Source organism: Spermophilus citellus, assembly GCF_964194105.1.
Source record: "Spermophilus citellus genome assembly, chromosome: X".
Lineage (NCBI taxonomy): Eukaryota > Metazoa > Chordata > Mammalia > Rodentia > Sciuridae > Spermophilus > Spermophilus citellus.
The window spans coordinates 67,010,682-67,032,387 of NC_138190.1; the positions used below are offsets into that span (position 1 = coordinate 67,010,682).

Consider the following 21,706-nt stretch of genomic DNA (forward strand, 5'->3'; position numbering starts at 1 on the left):
GTGAGAAGGGAATTAGATTGCTGCTTCAGAGCTATGAAATTATTTGGAATGTTTTACAAATGGTTACTGTAACAACAAAAAAAGTAATTACAAAATGTGTACATCACAACATGCTTTTAAAGATACTTTGCATTGTGCTTACATTCCCTTAAATGCTGTTCCCAAAGGTGCTCTGCCTCTAGCCCAGCTGGAATGTCTGGGAAGAAGCAGAGACAGTTTGGTGAAAAAGACAAGGGGGTAGGGGGCCGAGGGGGTGTTGAAAGGAGAAAGCAGCCTTCCAGTTAAAGATCAGCCCTCAGTTTCAAGGTCAGCTTCGGGCTGGCTGGCCTCAGGTGGAGTCAGGGTCAGAGGGAGGAGCAGCAGCAGGGCGGGACTGGGGAGCTCTACATCTCATTCAGGTCAAGCAGAGTCTGGTCCAGCATCCTTTGTGTACAGAGGTGTTCCTCTTTGGTGCATTTCAGCTTATCTTCCAAATCATCAATTGTCTTTTCCAGTCTGGCTACCGATCTCTGGGAAAACTCAGCGCAGGTCTCTGTCTCCTTGAGTTTATCAGTGAGAATCTTTATTTCTTCCTCATATTTGTCTTCTTTTTGAGAGTACTTTTCTTCAGCAGTATTCAGACACTTCAGGTTCTGGTCCATCAGTCTGATCTGCTCATCCATCTCTCTGCAACGGGACTCTGCCAGCTCAGCTCGTTCCTCTGTGCATTCTAAGTCTCCTTCAATAATCACTAACTTACGAGCCACCTCTTCATACTTCCTATCTGCTTTTTCTGCAATGTGCTTAGCTTCTTTGAGTTGGATTTCCTGGAGTTCCACCTTCTCTTCATCTTTTAGGGCCCGGTTTTCAATAACCTTCATACCTCTTTCACTCTCATCAGCAGCTTTTTCTGCTTCCTCCAGCTTTTGCAGGGCAGTAGCAAGGCACTCCTGAGCACAGTCCAGCTCCTCTTGGACCAGTTGGATCCTTCGATTCAAGGAGGCTACCTCAGCCTCAACCTGTTCCCGGGCCTGCCTTTCTCCCTCAACTTCCCGCTGGAGGAGCTCAGCCCTCTCCTTGGCATCATCCACTTGCTGCTGCAGAACCTGGATCTTGTGCTTCACCGCCTTGACGGTGGTGATCCCGGCCATGATGCCGACCCAGCGGCTTCTCGTTATCTGCCTTCCCATTTTTAGTTTTACTACCTGCATATCAGTATTATATGCAAGAAATCATTGCCAAAACCAAAGCCATGAAGTTTTGCCTGATACTTTATTATGAGAATTTATGGTTTTAGTCTTTATATTCAAGTCTTTGGTTCATTTTGAGTTCATTTTTATATATGGTATAAGGTAAATGGACAGTGCCATTCTTGGGTATATGGATATCCATATTTCTCACCGTTTGTTGAAACTAAAAGACAGTTCTATCTCCATGCAATGGTGCTGGCACTCTAGTAAAAAAAAAAATCATTTAAATGTGTATGTAGCAGTTTGTTTCTGCCTTCTATTCCATAAGCCTACATGTGTTGGTCTTTATGTTTTCTTTTTAATTTTTTAAATCTATTTTTATGTGTTGCTGACGATCAAACCCAGTTCCTCACATGTGCTAGGTGAGCACTCTACCACTGAGCCACAACCCCAGTCCCTGGTCTTTTTGTTTAATTGACTTTTTATAATAAGTTTTCATCTTTAATGTCAGTGTTTTAACTTTCACAGTACCATATTAACTATTTTTTTTCTGGGGCTTTTTGGGTCCCATTTTATCTAGTTATGAGAAATTGACAATCCTGGTGGTCCATTTTCAAAATACATTATTTAACCTTAAATGTAAAATGACCTGGGATATAAGAAAGGCAGCCTGAGTGAAGAGCCGAATGGAAATTAACAAACAGTTAATACCTCAGTGTAAAATTTTACAGCTCCTTGACACACAGGAGGTGAGAAGGAGACCTGGCCTGATCAACTGAGAGAAGCTGTGTTCCTGTCAAAAGGCACTCAACCCAGAGGGCCTGTCCCACCATAAGGGAACACCACAAGAGAGGTGGGGACAAGTAGAGGATATATTTCTTTAAATAACCCAATAGGAAATAGTGAAGTTGGCTCCAACCAATGAGTAGTGGTCCAGTACCCTTTTTCCTTCATAGCTGTTCTCCCAAAGACAATGAGGTCCCCTCTGACCTATAGGCAAGGACCCTGACTGCCTGCCAGGGACCCCTGCATTGGTTTAGATGGCTGTGGGCCCTTCTGGGCATGGAAGTAAACTTATTGCCCTGTTGACAGAGCTGATTAGTCTTGACTGTTTATTTTCATGCCCAGGACTCCCAGTATTTCCAACACAGTAAAATGTATAACTGCCAAAGGTTTAATTTAATTTTAATTTGTCATTCATTGTGTGATAGCATCTATAACCCAGTATGAGACATATTGCCACAATTGGTACCATGAGTGTAGGATATTGAAGCAACAATGCAGTTAAAATGAGGCTTAAAGGCTGGGATGTAGTTCATGTGTAGAGCATTTGCCCAGCATGCTCAAGGCCATTGGTTAATCCCTAGTACTGAAAAACAAACAAATAAACAATGCTGAACTATTTTTCTTCTACTTTGTGTGTAGAAATTTTTATTTTTCTAATATTATAGCAGACAAAATATTTTCCTTTTGTTTCAGATTCAGGTATATGTATTTGCACCCTAGAAATTGATCATGTATGGAACTTATTAATTTAGTCCATTTAATTAATTATTTATTTAGATGCTACGGATTGAACCCATGGACAGTTTACCAGTGAGCTACCTCTCCAGCCCTTTTGTTTGTTTTTTTTTTTGTCTTTTTCCTGGCGCTAGAAACCAGAGGCACTTTTCCACTGAAGTACATCTCCAGTCCTTTATATTTTTTATTTTATTTATTTTTTGGTGGTGCTAGGGATTGAACTAAGGGCCTTGTTCATGTTCAAACACTCTACCAACTGAGCTACATATTCTGCCACGTATATGTATTTTTTATTTTTATTTTGTGACAGGGTCTTCCTAAGTTGCCATGAGAGTTGAGAGTCATGATAAGTTGCCAAAGCCTGCCTTGAACTTAGGATCCTAATGTTTCATTTTCCTGAGTCACTGGAATACAGGCCTGTATCACTGCTTCTAGCTTAATTAGTACATTTTAGCAAATGCTAATATTAATTCAGAACTTATATTGATATGTTGTTATTATATACAATTTCTTTTATAAAACTGTGCTATATAAATGTTAGTGTATGTTTTGGATTTCTAATTGGGTCAAATGGCAAATCTCTATTTTTGTGAATGCATGTGTTTTAGTCATCTATTTTGCCACTGTGACTAAAAGACCCAACCAGCACAATTGTAGAGGAGGAAAGGTTTATTAGAGGGTTCAGGGTTTCAGAGGTCTCAATCCATAGACAGCAGGCTCCATTCCTCAGGGCTCAAGGTGAGGCAGAAGACCTTGGCCTAAGAATGTAGCAGATGGATGCAGTTCGCATGGTGATCAGAGAGAGGGAGACTCTACTTACTCTCCAGATACAAAATGTGTACCTCATAGCCACGCTCCCAATCCCTATCTCCTCCAGCTATGCCCTGCCAATTCAGTTACCACTCAGTTAATCCCTATCAGTTGTTTGTGGAAAAAATTCAGTATGAGTCTTCTAGTAGTTACAGAAAGGGAAAGTAGAGCAGGTATCCTGTGACCTGCCTTTAGGCAGACTTTTCTATTCTGGAGCTTTTGAAATTGCCTTCAGGGATTGGGGTTTACACTTATTGGTCTAGAAGCATTTCTTTTGGACAGGATGGTTTTCTCTTGTGTATCAGTCCTTTTTCATTGTTTCTTTCTTTTTTTTAAGTCTCCTTGTGTCTCCAACTGTTTTGTTTCTTTTATTAACCCCATAAAGTTCTGGTGTTTCCTAAGTGGATCTCTGCATGGGTGCTGGCCTCCCTCTGGTACTATGTCCCAGTTAATTTTTTTTTAAAGAATGAAAAAGTAGGATTTATTCAAGTATGAAGAACATTTATTCAAGTATGAAGTTACATCTAACTCCTACAGCCACAACAAGGGACCCCAATAGTGGTTGCCCTCTTGTTGATTTTTTTAAAAAGATATTTATTTTTTAGTTATACTTGGACACAATACCTTTATTTATTTTTATGTGGTGCTGAGGATCGAACCCAGGGTCTCGCACGTTCAAGGCAAGCACTCTACTGTTGAGCCACAGCCCCTCTTGTTGATTTTCGAGGAGCCCGGATCCTCTTCCAGTACAGTGATGAGATCATTATTCTCGAGGCTCCAGATTGATAGCCTAAGGCCTTCTGTATGCTGTTAAGCAAACGCAGTCAGTAAAGATCCATGGACTTTATCCGGCATTTTACCTTCCTGAATCAATTGCATGATGTCTTTGGGGGTTTTAGGAGATTGAGGACATAGTCCCCTCTCACCTTTTCATTTTTCAGTAAGCATACTTGTGCTAGTCACAAACGGAATGATCTCTTGTACGTCACTAGGTCAGGGGATAAATTACAACAGCAGCAAGACAAGTGATAAAAGTTTACATTTATAACTCTTTTCACTGAGTGCATAGCCTACTTCCAGAGTTTAAAACATCACACTGACTGTGTGTCAATCACCACATATGAGAGCTTCCAAAGAGGGTTCTCCTACTCAACAGGGCAGGGTGGGATGAATGGGAATCAAGAAATGCTACAGTTTGTCCTGACAGTTCTCCATGTTACCCTGTCAATTGGTCAAGTGCACTCATCTAGCTGGCCCCAAAATGTTGGGAAATAAATCCAAACTCACTTTATTCTGAAGAGCCTTTTTAAGGTTAACCTAGTCAATTTGAAAAGGGTGCCCCTAAGAATATAATGTTCAGATCGAGGCAAGTAACTCAGCTCAGACCATAAGTTGGGGGAGACTCAGTATTCAAGTTCTGCATTCAGGGTAGGAATCCACAGCAACAAACAGCATTTGCAGCCACAGTGCAGGCATGCAGCAGCAGCAGCAGCAGCAACAGCAGCAGCAGCAGCAGCAACAGCCTAGAAGTGTACCACAGCATCCTGGGGCACGCCTGTACTATCAGTGAGCCACGAGGAGTCTAACAGCCTATCATCCTGGTCAGTGGCCAACCACCCTGTTTCCTACAATTGTTCTAAAATATAGGTTTTGTTACCTTTTGGTAATGGGGATTCCAAGCAATCAGGAGATAGATTGCCACTGTGAAGACATTGTTTATACTCACAGGTCTAAGGAAGAGAGGGTGAGCCACCCCATGGCGGAACTTTGGCAAAGCACCAGTATCATTCACAACAAGGCAAGTGGGGAGAGGGGTCATGTAGGCAGGAGTTTTTAGAGTTTGTAATATGGACAGGCTCTAGGGTATAAGGCGGGGGGCGGGGGTGGGAGGTGCGGGGCTAGTGAATAGTGGCCCAGAGTGTGAGAGGCCACTAAAGTGGCTGGGATTGTGGGCTCTGGAGTGCTTGCTGTACAATATGATAGCCATTATCATAGTACAATCATTGATGTCTGTTTAATCTGGCACACCCTAAGAGGGGTAAATCCTCCAAGGTCAGCACAGCTAGAGCTGTGCATGAGAATATAGAAATAATAAAAGGATATGGCTCACACTACTGGCCCTGAGATGCTTTGACCATATAAAATATATGACATCATTAATAGTAGCAAGTTAAAGGAATTATTGTGGTGGAGGATGAATGTGTGGCAGGAGGTCACGGCGGAAAGCTAGTTCTTAGAGTATGGGAAGATAAAAGGAGTGAATGGTCCATTTCCTAGGGGTCAAGGAGCTGACTGATAGGTGATAGTCCCCAGGTGACTTCTGGGGAAAACCATCCTCCTGCATTTTTGAAGTTACATTAATAGTAGTACATTCTCCCACGTTTCTTTTTAGGCATGGAAGTGTACTTGTGTGTATGTTGGCAGAATAACGGTTATACCTAGGTCATGGGCTAAGCAAAGATAACACCGCAGAATCTCTAATATCAAAGTAGGAAAATAAAATAATGTCATGTATCCAATTTTGTCTTAAGAGAGGTAGTCCAAGGACCTTGTTGGGGGCCAGTGTTCACATTCAGGATAAAGTTACATCTGCTGCATTGTGCAAAGTCATCTTCAATAGTGAGCTCTTGGGCAGGTAATGTCAGTATGGCTATTGGACTATCCAAGTGGATACCAACTCAAGCTAAGAGGGATCATATTTTGTTTATGTGTCTGGTTTTATGATGTTATAATGAGTTTAATCTGCTTGTATAACTTGAAGGCAATGTGGTTCCTGGTATCTTGACTTTCCAAGTATCTTTTAATTCAAGGAGCTTTTTGATACATCATGCACAATTGTGACTTAAGCATGCATAGCAGAGCTCCACTGAGACAATTAAATTCCCAAGAAGATATTACCAAACATACACATTAACAATACTATTAGGTTTTGCCCAGATGGTGATGAAAGGAGTTTATTTGCAAACAGGTTTTAAATCACTTGGTCTGATTTGGGTATACTTTTTTTAGTAGCATGTTAGGTCATTTGCAAATCACAATATTAAGACTCAAGTTTGTAGATCCAGCATTAAGCCAAAATTTGGCAAATGGCTGTGGGCCTTTGTTCAGTTTTCAGTTTGGTAGGTAACATAAGTTGTTGAGGTATAGAGCTGAAGGGCCTCTCTTAGCTAAACTAGATTGGTATAAAGAGCCTCAGCATTTGCCATATCTGGTTGAAAAGATGAGTTGCTTTGAGGCCTGTGGGCTTCTAACTTGCAAAGCAACGAAAGTATTCAAACCATCCAATAATAATGAGGGCCACAATCAACAGAATTGTTGAGGTTTATCTAGGAATTTCTTTTCGCAGGGGGTGGGGGGGGAGATATTGCAAGGCTGCCAGCGCCTTGCTGGGGGTAATTTCTCCTGCCCAGGAGGGGGATAAGCCAACTGAAAAAATACAGTCTGAAATAATTAGTAAAGTCAGAATTATAGTTTTAGGAAGCATGGAGCGCCTGATAGGTCCAGCCCACACAGGAGCTGAATAATTAAAAAATGGCTCTGGTGGTTTATTTAAGGGGGTCATCAAAGGCAGGGATAAGGTATCAGGGGTGGAGTCTTGCTTCATGATGTCTTACAGTCAACAGGTTGATCGGCATCTTGGCAGATCACACCCATCTCTGAGAAGCTGTGTGGCTACAGCAGGTCACCCCATCTCTGGAGCTCTGTGGGACCTGGCAGAGCTGAATAGGACTCACACCTATCTGGGCAATCTTACCAGCAGGATTGCCACTGTAAGTTCCCAAATCCCGCATTTTCCTATTCAATGGATTTCCATGCCAATTTGGTCCACACATAGTCCATGGATAGCTCTCAACAAGGGAGTATAAGTGCATCCCATTTCAGATGGACAGCTGCCTGACCCATGAGATAATCTGTGGCTAATGGGTCCTAGGAGATTTTGCAATCTCAATATGACCTCCAGCCTTCATGGGATCAGGGTAAGATAGAGTATACAAAAAAAAAATGTAAACCTTATTAAGTGTCTCATATATAATGAATCCATATATAGAGAGCAGGAGTTGTGGAGAAGGAAGAGAGGCATGACATATCTCGCTTTAAATACAAGGAACGAGTCATGGGAAAGTTTTTAACATTGGTGGAGATTTGATACACCCAAGAAAACTGAATTAAGAGAGCTTCGTTCGGGGCTGGGGATGTGGCTCAAGCAGTAGTGCGCTCGCCTGGCATGCGTGCGGCCAGGGTTGGGTCCTCAGCACCACATACAAACAAAGATGTTGTGTCTGCCGAAAACTGAAAAATAAATATTAAAAAAAATTCTCTCTCTCTCTTTCTCTCTCTCTGTTTTAAAAAAAACAATTTATTAAAAAAAAAAAAGAGCTTCGTTCCTGCAGGAAGATGGAGACCCACTGAAGTTGCCATTTGTCCGACTTGAATCTGACAAGAAGTTATTTGAGACCATTAATTCTCTCAATTTAGCCAGCTTTCTAGGACCTAACAAGGGGCATGAAGACGCTATTGGATGTCTTTCTAAATTGTGTATTCTGAGAAGTGGAAACTGGTCTCTTAGTAATGTCTGTAAATCCTGAGGGGGTAGGGAATGTCCTTTTAACTCCTTGTTTTGTGACCTTAGAACACGTGGATGGTCAGGTGAATTTGCTTTAGTTTTGGGTATCTGTGAGGCAGGACTATTAACTATTTTAACCGAGGGATCATTGGATTCAGTTTCATCAAACCAATTTATAAGTGCCAAAGACTTATTTTAACATTATTATTCATTGTGTGAAACTATTTATGTCCAATATAGAAAATTGTACAACAGTGAGCATTATGACAATGGGAAATTTAGGAAAGGCAGGTGTTAAAGGCAGGCATAACCATTTTTCTCTACATTGTAGAACATTAGAGCTAGCAGATTGTTTATATTTCATGGAATATCCATATATAACTTTTGAGCCCCAGGATGATTAATCTCATAAACTCCTGTCAGTTGGTGCAGTAATCTGTGTTGTGGAGGCACAAAAGCCAATCAGCATTTTTCTTACATAAATATTTAGTATAGAAATTAGTATAGTTTGATGTTGTTATTGTTTTTGTACTAGGGATTGAATCCAAGGGCAGTTTATCACTGACTATATCCCCAGGTCTTTTTTTTTTTTTTTTTTTGAGACAGGGTCTCCATAAGTTGCTTAGGGTCTTGCTTAGTTGCTAAGGAATCCTCCTTCCTCAGCCTCAAGTCACTGCGATTACAGAAGTGTGCCACTATACCTGGCTTAGTAAATAAATTTGAATTTCTAATTAGATAAAATATGGAAATTTGTTTTACTTAATTTTTTCATTCTTACATGAACTCAATTTATCATGCATTTATATTGAAAATTATATGTGTTTATTATAACTTTTTCCTTTTCATTTTGTCTTTTATGTAGTCTCGTCTTTGTAGGTTAGTTAATAAATAATCTCCAGACTAACATTATGCTTACTAGACCTGGAAGTGGTGTGTGCCAAGTTCAAAGTTCTTCTTTTTTATTTCTTTTCATTGATCTGTAGCTTTTTTAAGCAATATCCTTTTTCCTTTTTGAAAATGTACTTTAGGTTCCCACCCACCTAAAGCACTGATTATTAGTTTCTCTTTTGGGTTTAGAAGAGGAATCAGGGGAGGCAGATGGGACCCAGTGTCTTTAGGAATCTTCCTTTCCCTGGGATCCCCCACCACACACACACATAGCAGGATATTTAGTCCCTATGCCCCCCTAACACACTTTTTAAAGTCACATCATTCAAATGGTTGTATTTCTAGGTGGCAAAACAAATATTTTTATCTGTTCTCTTTGGTGTTTCCCTGATATTCCTAGGATTTCAGTGGTTCCAGCTGTGGGTGGTGCTCTCCCATTGGTCCCATTTATTAGAAGCTTCCCAAGTAACCACAAATGTGTTTGGATCAGTCTACAGTAGTGCAAGGATGGCTGGATCGTTTGGCAAGGCCACACAAGCCCACCTAAGCACAGACCATAGGTTAGGGGCACTGGACAGGCATTTGATATTTCTTTAGTTTGTTAACATCCTCAGGGATCTTGGGAGGAGTGACAATAATATATTCCCACTTTTTAATTTGAGTCACTAAGAATTTGGGGATTTAGCTCAGTGGCAGAGTGCTCAGCAAGCATGCACAAGGTCCTCTAAGTTAGAAGGCATTGGAGCCTAGTAGAGGCCTTTACATTATGGTCTCAACCTCCCACATTCCTGGGATTGAAGGAGTGCATCCCAGCTAATGTTTTTTTAACCTGAGATTGAACCCAGGGGCACTTAGCCACTGAGCCACATCCCCTGCCTTTTTGTGTTTTTATTTTGAGAGAGGGTTCTCCCTAAATTGCTGAACCTGGCCTTGAACTTCCCATCCTCCTGCATCAGCCTCCCCAGTCACTGACATTATGTCCTGTCACTCTAGAGAGATAGATGGCCACATGTCCTCAGTAATAGGGAGCCCTTCTTGTCAACTTGAAAATTCTGTTGTCTAGTTTATTTCTGCCAAGATAGCCACTCTCTGGGAGAGCCCTGGACAGGAAGAGAATTCGATTGTGGTATTTCAATCAGGCAAGACTGTGAGGAGGTAAAACATACACAGACACACATACACACACACACACACACAAAATAGTTTTTATTACTTTGAAATCCTAAAATGAAATTACAGCACCCTTTGCAGGGCCATCAGGATGGGTGCAGTCTTCTAGGACATGCACACTCAACCATCCTGTGGGGAGCAATAGACACAGAGAAAGACCCAAAGGTCAAAGATTTTATTGAAGTCCAGGGTATAAGTTAGGGAGGTTTCCAGTGTGGAGCTGTAATTGGTAGATTTAGGGTAAGCAGGCATGAGCTTTCTGGAGTTCACTGTGACTGACAAGTGGTCACTTTGGCACTTCTGCACAATCCTTTTGGGATGTGGGCATGTGCCTCAAACCGATTGTTTTGAGTTGTTTGATAGGGAGTTGGTAATTAGGAGGTGGTTGTATAAAGCAGGTATCTGGAATGCACTCATTGAGTAATTGGGGATGGTAGAATTAGAAATGTTGTGTGTCTAAGCCCTGGTTTTCTTTTTTGGGGGGTGGGCTGGGGTGCTGGTGTTTGAATCCAAGGGGTTTAACCACTGACATATATCACCACCCATTTTTATTGTTTGTTTTGAGACATGGTCTCACTAAATCACCAGGGCTGGCCTCTAAATTTCAATCCTCTTGCCTCAGCCTCTGGAGTCACTGGGATTACAAATGTGCACCAATACCTTTGTTATGACATAGGTGTTGTATGTCTTTCTCTCTCTCTTTTTAAAAATATTTAGGCATATTGTTTGTAGGTCTCCTTTTTTTTTGGAAAAAAGATTATAGGTGCATTATAATTCTTTTTTTATGGACAAATAATCCCTTATTTTTGGCAGTAGTTAAATGAAGTATCTCAACTACTGTGTGTACATATGTCACCTGAAACCTTTCAGCCATACAGGATGCCTGTAGGAGGTTGGAGAGATGTAATTAATTGTTTCCTTTGGCCATTGATCACTCTCAGGTTCCCCAAAATTGTTGGTGTTGCTGAACATCAAATAAGTCCTGTGGTACTTGTATACTCTGAAACTTTGCATGGTTTCTTTCCCAAAGAAAAGTAGCAATCCTCAGAACCATCTTCCTAGTTTCTTTCCATTTTTGTTGTCTTTGTATAGAATGGGAAGGAGAGTTGGCCCTGGAATTTGTGATACTATTACTATGTACGTGTTCATATTCTCTGCTACATTCAGTAGGTGGAAATCATCACTCTCCTGGTCCATTTCCTCTTCCTCTTCACATCCTCCTCATCTTGTTTGCCACCATGTTCTGCATTTTTCACATGTTCTGGGTTTCCTATTAATTCCTCATCTAATGAAATAAATTCATTATTATTTTCTTCCACCTGTTCTTGCTGGGAATCATTTTTGTTTCCAGGTCTAGGTTCAGTTCCAACAATTTCACCATTCCTTGCAGTGTGCTCCACCTCTTGTCTCCGTTGCTGCTGCTGGTGGTATTCTTTTTCTACCACAGGATTCATCTGTTCCTCATCCACCTGGCTTGTCGAAGGTTTCTCTGAGAATCTGCAGTTGGTTATTTTTTGCTGCCCACACAGGGAAATTCCTGATTCAATTCTAAAAGTCAGCTTGCTATTTCTTGGATCTTGGCTGGACAGTAAGAAGATATAAAAATTTTCACATTCAAGTATTTAGATAGCCTTTTGTTTTAGTTAGCTTTTTTTTACTGCTACTGGAACACCCAACCAGAACAACTATAGATGAGAAACGGTTTATTTAAGGGCTCACAATTTCAGAGGTCTCAATCCATAGACAGCAGGCTCCATTCCTCGGGGCTCAAGGTAAGGCAGGATATCATGGTGGAAGACCACGGCAGAGGGAAACAGCTCGCATGATGATCAGGAAGAAGGGAGAAAAAACTCCACTCTCCATATACAAAATATATACCCCATAGCTACACCCCACCTGCCTCTAGCCTCCACCTAGTTAATCCCATCAGGGATTACTTCACTGATTAGGTTAAGGCTATACCTTAATCATTTCTCCTCCAAGCCTTCTTGCATTGTCGCACAAGTGAGCTTTTGGAGGACACTTCACTTCTAAACTATGGTTATGACACCTTTTAAAAATCTTGCTGATAGTGGAGACTCTGCTTTAGAAAGGTCTAGAGAAATTGGGTTGGTTTCCTACCTCCTTCCGACTGAGGCAGCGTGGGGGGAAGTAAGGCTTTTGCAGGTAACTCGGGAAGGAGCAGTGCTAGTATTGCTCTACCAGGCAGCCACCCTCCGTGTTGGGTCTCTTTAGTACTACTGGGGAAGTAGAGGCAGAAATCCTTTTTACTTCCTCTTTTCTTCTTCCTGGGTGTCTTCAGGTTATGGCTTCTGCCCTTCCAGGGCCACTTGTTCCAGAATAGTCACAATTTTGTTTTTATAGCTTCCTCTGGGCAGATCTACATCTGCCTCCCCTGCCCTATTCTACCCACCCACCCCTGACTGCATCCAGGGGTATGGCTGGAGAGAGGGCTCTAAGAATTCCCCCAGTCCTGCAGAAGAGCCAGCTGACCAGTGTCCGGCCAAGGGAGACAACTGACGGAGTTAGAAGGAGGGGGAAGGTTAGGAAAGGATGGCCACACACTCTTCAGACTACCATAGTCTCCCTTTCAGATTGGAGTCCCTGTACCCAAGGAATTGGGTGGCTGCTGAAGCTTGGGTCCTTGGCTAATACAGGCCAGTGTGAGATTTTACAGCCCCCTGAGGTTGGCCAAGGCTAGGGAGAGGCAGGGGACCCGGCCAGTTCTGCTTTGCAAGGCCCCCACTCAAGGTTCCTCAAGTGTCCCTGTGTCTGGGACCCACATCCTTACACCTTGGGGATCCTTTTGTTGTGGGAAGCAGATAAGAAGTGGCAAAGAACACTAGAAGAATTGGAGACAACAAGTTTTATTTTACCCTGGCATGCTCAGAGATCAGCACTCCAGATTCTGAGCACCCCTTACCAGTTTTCTACAAAATTTATAGGCTAGCTAGTGTCATAAAGGACTTAAATTCAGCATGTCAATGGTTATAGCAGCTCAATTCACAATAGTTAAACTATGGAACCAACTTAGGTATCCTTCAATAGATGAATGGATAAAGAAAATGTGGTATATACTGGAATGGAATATTACTCAGGTTAGCCAAATGTGTAAGAGCAACATATTTACTGTTTTTGATTGAAAAGCACTAGTGATTTTAATAATATTGAATATTGGTTAAGAAGACCTTGATGAATGGAACCATTAAGGTTGTAGTGAAGCATCATGAGGCACCTTTTGACTTGTTTATTTACTTGCTTCAGATTTAAGAGCACACTGAATTGGCCTGTGAAATGCAAAAGCAGCTGATTAAATAAACTGCATTTTAAGTGTGTTCTAGGTAATAAGTTTTTATCCTCAAAAGCCCTGAATTAACTTACGCAGAGCCATTGAATTATTTTAACTGTTTATTTGTAATTGTCAACACTTATTTCAATTTTAATGTGTTAATCCTTGCATCAAAGTATTTAGGTCCAATATAAAATGTTTCTAGATGAGACGAGGCTGTGGCTCAGTGGTAGAGCGCTTGCTTAGCATGCATGAGGCACTGGGTTTGATCCCCTGCACCACATTAAAAAATAAATAAAGATATTGTATCCATGTACAACTAAAACAAATATATTTTAAAAATATTCTTTTAGTTGTTGATGAAACTTTATTTATTTATTTCTATGTGGTGCTGAAAACCTAACCCAGTGTCTCACGCATGCTAGGTAAGCGCGCTACCACTGAGCCACAACCCCGGCCCAAAAATAATATTTTCAAAAATGTTTCTAGAGTAGTGAGTACTCTGACTATGGGAAATTTAGACAAAACAAATGTTAAAGGTACGTGTAAGCCATCTTTCTTTGTATTATATTTAGTTACCACTTTAAGATTAGAGGCTACATAATGTTTGCAGTTTATGAGATGTCCAGATGTAACCATTTTCACCCCACTATAACTAATCACATGAATTTTTGTCAATTTTTATGGTTTAGAAATACTTACTGTTCACTTGAATCTGTGTTTTAGAGGAACAAAGCCAGTCATCATCTTGCTTACCTTTTCCTTACACAAATCTTTTGTGTATAAATTAGTATAAATTTTGAATTTTCATAAGTGATATCAAACTACATAAATTTTACTTTAATTATGTATTCATGGTACATGAACCCAATTTATAATACACAATTTTCCCCTCCCACTGGGGATTCAGCCAAAGGGTGTTTTACCACTGAGCCACATCACCAGTCCTTTCTATTTGGGGGGGGGGCAGTAACCAGGGATTGAACTCAGGGGCACTCCACCGACCCCTGAACCACATCCTCAGCCCTGTTATGTATTTTATTTGGAGACAAAGTTGCACTGAGTTGCTTAGAGCCTCACTGAATTGCTGTGGGTGGCTTTGAACTCACAATCCTCCTGCCTCAGCCTCCTGAGCCACTGGAATTACAGGCGTGGGCTACCACACCTGGCTCCTTTGCTGATTTTCATTGTTGTTTTTCATTTCCTCCTCGTGGAATATTTTGCTGAGGATGTTCTGTAGTTCAGATTTTCTGTTTGTAAATTCTTTTGATTTTTCTTTATCATGGAAGGTTTTAGTTTTGTCATCAAATCTGAAGCTTAATTTTGGTGTATATAAGATTCTTGGTTGACATCCATTTTCTATCAGAGCTTGGTATATGTTGATCCAGAACCTCCTAGCTTTGAGGGTCCAGTTGAGACATCTGCTGAGATTCAAATTGTTTTCCCCCTATGTGTAATCTGATACTTTTCTCTGTGGCCTTTAAAATTTTATTCTGTATGCTAGGCATTTTCGTTATAACACGCCTTGGTGTGGATCTGTTGTAATTTTGTATATTTGGTGTCCAGTGAGCCTCTTGTATTTGATTTTTCCATTTTATTCTTCAGGTTTGGGAAATTTTCTTATATTATTTCATGGAAATGATTGTGCATTCCTTTGGTTTGTATCTCTGTGCCTTTCTCTATACTGATAAATCTTAAATTTGGTCTTTTCATGTTATCCCATAATTCTTGGAAGTTCTGTTCCTGTTTCTTACCATCCTCACTGTGTGATCAACTTTATTTTCAGGATTATATACTGTCTTCATTGTCTGAGGGTTTTTTTTGGGGGGAAGTGTGTGCTGGGGATCGAACCCAAGACCTCGTGCATGCTAGGCAGGCACTCTGTCAACTGAGCTATATCCCCAGCCCTTCTTTGCCTGAGGATCTGACTTCCAAGTGATCTATTAAGTTTTTAATCTGCTTTGTTGTTTCCTTTATTTCAAGGATTTCCAATCTCTCTTTTTTGAAGGAATCTTTTGAGAAAGAGAGAGAGAGAGAATTTTTTAATATGTATTTTTTAGTTTTCGGTGGACACAACATCTTTATTTTATTTTTATGTGGTGCTGGGGATCGAACCCAGAGCCCCGTGCAGGCCAGGTGAGCGTATTACCCCTTGAGCCACATCCCCAGCCCAGCATTTGCTCTCTTATCTTGATTGGAGTGATCTTTTGCCGCCTACATTTGCTCTCTTATATCATCCTTTACTATGCAGATCATTTTAATTATGTACATTCTAAATTCCTTTTCTGACATTTCTTCTACTGTGCTGTCAATGCATTCTATTATTGTAGCATCTTGGTTTGTTTGTGGTGCTTTCTTCCCTTGTTTTTTCATGTTATTTGTGTGTCTTCCCTTCTAGCAGTGCGGATCTGAGGTATTATAGTATTTCTACTATATAGGTTTGTAGTGTCCCTGCAGGTTTCAAAATCTCGCCTTTAATGGGGAGATCAATATTAATAGCACCCAATGCAAACCATATGCGACCTTTAACCAAATAGCTCCTATTAAGATGTTTACAGTTTTGTCGCAATAAACAGGAACGATGTATTGGATTATTATCTACAATATAAACAGCAGGTTTGTGAAAGGGTTACAGTTTCTAATGGTGGACAAAGACAGAACCAGGGTTGCAGTTTGAGATGTTTATAAGGTAGGAGGTGAGAATATAGAGGTATTAGATGATGGGAAACATGAAAGAAGAATCAAAAGAAAGTTGGCTGTTAGCAGGAGAAAAGAGAGAAAGAGGCTCCTGGGAAACAGGTAAGGGAGATGAAAATATATAGAGAGAGTAAATAAATAAATAAATAAATATATTTTTTTTCTTTCTTTGGGGGGTGCTGGGGATCAAACCCAGGGCCTTGTGCAAAATAGATAGATTTTAAAAAGTAAAAGTAAAATAATAAAATAGGAATTGAAAAGAAAAATAATTAAAGAGAAAAATAAAATAAACATAAAAGAATGTACAACAAAATTGTAATCTACAATTCAGACATCCCATTTCTCAGTATCCTGATGCATGAAAAGTACTGGGTTTCACAAATGTGAGAGTGGGAAAATAAAGAAAGAAAAAAAATCTGGAAGGAAAATTGAATGATTGTTTTTCTTGGAGTTCTATATCTTCTCTGCTTCCCTTTTTATGTGATAGGTGGGGTTGTCTTTTGTTTGCTGGTATCTCCAGCCTCAGGTTGGTGATGGTTACTAGGGTGGATGGGTTAGTCTTGGAGGTGGAACTCCTGGAGGTGGGGTATAGCAATTGCCAGTCCTTGTTGGAAGACAGCACCCCAGGAATCTCTTTTGGGATCAATGCCTGTGATGTGGGAATCTGGTCTTAGCTCCTTATATCGTCTGTGGACCCCACAATTCCTGGCCTGTAATTTAGTCTCTAAACTGTATTTCTCCTGCCCTGCTCTTTCAGTTTTCCATAGACAGCCCATTCTTCAGGGCTCCAAATTAGACAGGAACAACATGGTGGAAGAGTGTGGCAGAAGTGGCTTACATGGTGATGAGGAAGTGTTATAGGGACAAACAAGGCAAGGCATCGAAGATAGCAGGAAACAGTTTTATTTGGCTGCAGCCAGGTTCAGAGGGTACAGCTTTTGCTGTAATCAATCAATCCCCTGAACCCCGAGTTCAGGGGGTTTTAGAATTTTATACCCAGCATGTAAGGGGAGGGGCTCAGAAGTTCACAGTCTGCAGAAGTTCACATAAAAGTAGCTGTTTCTTTCACTGTTCTGGGCATGTTAATTCTTCAAGGACAACACCTGAGAAGGGGAGAACTTCTTCTCCCCTTTCTTTCCTCCCCCTGCCAGCTGTTACCATGGAGCCCGTTTGTAACTTATCTTAAAAATGTAGACATCTCTGTGAAGCCCAGCTCAAGGCCAGAGAACTTATTGGCACATTTCTACAAAGTATTGTACTGGATATGTTTGTGAAAAACTAGTAAAGGATGTTCAGCACCTGGAGTGCTGGTATCTTCTCGGCCAGTGGCCAAGTAAAACAGGGCGACACGAAAATAGGAAGTTTATCTACACTGAACTCTTTTGCTGGCAGTCCTAAAATCAGTCTGGGTGAAGATTTCTGGAGAGGCCCAGTTAAGACTTTTCAGTGGAGAAAGGGGTTGCCACTTCAGAAGCAGAGCGAGAGTCTCCACTCTTGAGGTACAGAGTATATACCCCATAGCCACACCCCAATTCCCACTTCCTTCATCATACCCTACCACTTCAGTTACCAGTCAGTTAATCCCTATCAAGGGATTAAATCACCATAGGCCATGGTAGCATAGGCCTATAAGACTCTAATAACCCAATGATTTCTCTTCTAAATCTTCTTACATTGTCTCACATGTGAGGTTTTTTTTTTCCTATTCTTTTTTAAAATATTTATTTTTTAGTTTTAGGTGGACACAGTATCTTTATTTTATTTTTATGTGGTATTGAGGATTGAACCCAGCACCCTGCACATGCCAGGTGAGCATGCTACCACTTGATCCACATCCCCAGCCCAACATGTGAGCTTTTGTGGGATACCGCACATCCAAACCAGAACATAGAATAAAATACCAAAACTTAAAATGCACACCTACACAAAATAACCATTGGACTTTTTTTTTTTTTTTTTTTGGCCAGGGGTATCAGGGATTAAACTCAGGGGCAGCAGACCACTGAGCCACATGCCCAGCCCTATTTTGTATTTTATTAGAGACAGGGTCTCATTGAGTTGCTTTGCACTTCACTTTTTTTGCTGAGGCTGGCTTTGAATTCCCTCTGCCTCAGCCTCCTGAGCCATTGGGAGTACAGTTGTGTGTCTCTGCTCCTGGCTAACCATTGAAGTTTCAAAATTACTTAAAAGTTAAAATGAGGGCTGGGGATGTGGCTCAAGCGGTAGCGGGCTCGCCTGGAGTACGTGCGGCCCAGGTTCAATCCTCAGCACCACATAACAAACAAAGATGTTGTGTCTGCCGATAACTGAAAAATAAAAATATTGAAATTCTCTCTCTCTCCTCTCTCTCTCCCTCTCTCGTTAAAAAAAAAAAAAAGTTAAAATGAGCTTCCTTTTTTTAAATCCCCTCCTTCTCCCCCAACACCAGGGATTGAACTCAAAGGTACTTAATCACATCTCCAATCCTGCCCTCTTCCTTCCTTCCTTCCTTCCTTCCTTCCTTCCTTCCTTCCTTCCTTCCTTCCTTCCTCCCTCCCTCCCTCCCTCCCTCCCTCCCTCCCTCCCTATAGGATCTCCCTAAGTTGCTTAGGGTCTCACTAAGTTGCTGAGGCTGGACTTGAACTTGCACTCTTCCTTCCTTAGACTTAGGAATCACTGGGATTATAGGCCTATGCTACCATGCCCAGCTTTATTGCATTTTATTGAGATATATGTCACCATTTCAAATTGTACACTTCCCTGGTTCCCAACACACCCACTGTGCCATGCAACTATCACCACTATCCAGTTGCAGCATATTTCCATCACCCAAGATAACACCATGTACCTACTAGAAATTACTCCCAATTATTCCCTAATGCATTTCCTGGCAACCATTAATCTACCTTCTCTCTATATATTTGCCCATTCTAGACATTTTTTATAAACAGAATCGGTGTGTGGCCTTTTATGTCTAATTTTTGTCATTTAGCACAATGTTACCAGGATTCATTTATGGGGTAGCATGTAACAGTACTTTATTTTTTTAAACAGTTTGTTAACTTGATTACTTTGGTGTGGGGGTACTGGGGATTTAACCCAGGGGAGCTTTATCATTGAACTACAGCCCAAACCAAACCCTTTTGAGATAGGGTCTCAGTAAGTTGTTTACAGCCTTCCTAAGTTGTTGAGACTGGCCTCCAACTTGCGATCCTCCTATCTCAACTTCCAAAATCATGGAGATTATAGGGGTACACCAGTAATGTTAGGCATGTGATTTGTAGGCCTCCATTTATATATATATATATATATATGAAAGAAAAGTGAGGAAACAGGAGACGGGCGAGCCAGAAATGAAAGACAGAGCCAGGCAGAGATACACATGAGAGTTTATTTGTCAGAGCTGACAAATAAAGGCCATCTCTCTATAAGAAAGAAAGGCCACACATGCTTGGGGTTAGAGACTTATTGGGGAGGCTCAGGAGTTAGAGCCCAGTGGCTCCTAATGTGGGCAGTGAAGGGTGGGGTTGGTATGAGGGAGTGGTGAGCCCTTCTCAGAAAGGCCCTTGGGTAGGAAAGCGAAATTTTTCTTAAAATGGCAGCTGTCACTTAGGATGGCCATCCAGATGCTAAGCAAGGACCTTACAATTAGTGCTCTACAATTGTACATAGTAGTGTGATTCATTGTTATATATTTGTACATGCACACAATGTAAAAATATAATTTAGTCAATTTATTTCATTCTATTTTATAGGCCAAATAATCACTTATTTTTTTCAGAAGTTAATGCAGCATTTAAGTCATGCTTGTACATGTCACGTAAAATATTCTGAGCTGAGCATAGTGGCTGATGGCTGTAATCCTAGTGGCTCTGGTGGCTGAGGCAGGATTGCAAGTTCAAAGCGAGCTTAGTGAGACTCTAAGCAACTTGGCGAGACCCTGTCTCAAAAACTAAAAAGGGGGGTCTGGGGATATGGCTCAGTGGTTAAACGGCCCTTGGTACCAAAAATAAAATAAAACAAAATATTTTCAGCCATTACTGGAGATTTGTAGATGGTTAGACTGATGTAATACAATGTCTTTGTTGCCCTGGGCCATTGTTTGTTCTCAGGTCCCCAAAAGTTGATGGTTTTACTGAATTTAGCATAAGCCCAGTGGTACTTGTGTATTTTGGGATGGTGCATGGTTTCTTTCCCAAAGAAAAGGAACAAACCTCAGAACCATGGTCTAAGTTTCTTCCCATTTTTGTTGTCTTTGTATAGAATGGGGAGGAAAGTTGAAGAATGAGCAGGTCCCCCCTACTCCTGGAATTTGTGACACTGTTACTATGTGTGTGTGCATCAACTGTGCTGTCATCAGACTGATGAAAATCATCATTTTCCCGATCTATTTCCTCTTCCTCATCTTCTTCATCAGCATGTTGGGCTTCATCTTCTTGTTATTGGTTTCCTGAAGAGTTGTAGTCGACAGAAATGAATTCATTATTGCTTTCTTCCACTTGTGCTTGCAGAGAATCATTTTGGTCTCTGATTGTTCCAACAACTTCACCACTTCTTTGTAGTGTCCTCCTCGTGTATTAGTTGTTGCTGCTGCTGCTACTGGTGTTCCTTCTTCACCACAGGATCCATTTATTCCTCATCTACCTGGTGCTTAACAAATCTTGGATTAATTTTCAAACCCTGGTCTCTTCTGAGCTCCCAGGGAAGAGGAAGCGAGGTGGTCCAGCTCACTTCCTCTTTTCTTCTTCTTGGGTTCTTCAGGCTGTGATTTGTGCCCCTACAGAGTCACTTGTCCAGAAACTGTAATGATTTTTTTTAATGCGAATTTTTTAATATTTATTTTTTTAGTTTTCGGTGGACACAACATCTTTATTTGTATGTGGTGCTGAGGATCGAACCCGGGCCGCACGCATGCCAGGCGAGCGTGCTACTGCTTGAGCCACATCCCCAGCCCATGATTTTGTTTTTATAGTTTCCTCTTGGCAGTGCCTATGCCTTAATCCCTTCCCAGGTCCCTGGGTAGCAGTCCTCTGCCCAACCCCTTGGTCCCCACTGAGTAAGGGACTGGAGCCAAGGCTCTAAGAATCAGGATGCTGGCCACTGGCAAAGGAAGAAGGCCCCTGCAGAGGGTTGAGGGGAGAGGGAAGCTAAGGAAAACATGCTGGATGTGGTCTTGCTCCCAGCCACCTTTCACAATGGGGCCCCAGCCTCTTGGGTCTAGTGGGGGATGGTCCTGATCTTGTGTCTTTGGCTCATGCAATTCAGGGTAAGCTGCTACAACCCTAGGAGAATGACCAAGGCTGGGGAGAGACAGAGGAACCAGCCAGCTCAGCTTGGCTGCACCCATTGCGGCATGTGTCCCTGTTGCTGGGGCCCCCTTTCTATACCCTGGAGGTCCTTTGCCAACCCCTGGGACCAGGCAGCAATCCCAGTCCCTACTCATCCTCATCTCACTGATGAGCCACCTCCCTGTCCCTCAACTGCTGGCTGCCACTCTGGCTCCAGCTCACATTCAAGTGGAAAAGGAGAGCTTCATAGAGGAGGGCGGTCACGGATTCTGCTTGTCCAAGTTGGTGCTGAGGCAGCTCTCCTAGGCTCCCTTGCTCTCAGTCTGTTCAT

The 21,706-nt window shown here is 41.5% G+C and overlaps 1 protein-coding gene and 1 long non-coding RNA gene across 30 annotated transcripts in view; one reads left to right on the forward strand and one right to left on the reverse strand.

Annotated features, from left to right (window-relative positions):
• Window positions 1–21,706, forward strand: part of LOC308639171 — a 247,633-nt gene that overhangs the window by 128,709 nt on the left and 97,218 nt on the right. For 17 of the 28 annotated variants that reach the window (XR_014019991.1, XR_014019992.1, XR_014019995.1 and 14 more), the window contains 4 exons: window positions 1,901–2,022; window positions 3,001–5,101; window positions 5,229–5,298; window positions 7,144–7,270. The exons of 5 other annotated variants lie outside the window; for them this stretch is intronic. This is a non-coding gene — a long non-coding RNA (uncharacterized lncRNA). Of the gene's footprint in view, window positions 1–1,900; window positions 2,023–3,000; window positions 5,102–5,228; window positions 5,299–7,116; window positions 7,271–21,706 lie in introns of all 28 variants that reach the window. 6 more of the 28 variants (XR_014019999.1, XR_014020005.1, XR_014020006.1 and 3 more) reach the window with 6 other exon arrangements.
• Window positions 377–1,762, reverse strand: LOC308639169 (tropomyosin alpha-3 chain-like). Of its 2 annotated transcripts, XM_081277267.1 has the most exons (2): window positions 999–1,762; window positions 377–864 (listed from the first exon to the last, which is right to left on the reverse strand). In XM_081277267.1, exons 1-2 carry the CDS (start codon window positions 1,064–1,066, stop codon window positions 384–386), a joined length of 549 nt encoding a protein of 182 aa, XP_081133393.1. In that variant the 5' UTR covers window positions 1,067–1,762; the 3' UTR covers window positions 377–383. The 2 variants fall into 2 exon arrangements, with proteins under 2 accessions (XP_081133393.1, XP_081133392.1); XM_081277266.1 differs by having other exon boundaries at window positions 377–1,733.

Bases quoted from the DNA above. Each gene is read 5' to 3' on its own strand.
- LOC308639169 (XM_081277266.1), bottom strand. From the start codon at position 1,190: ATGCAGGTAGTAAAACTAAAAATGGGAAGGCAGATAACGAGAAGCCGC.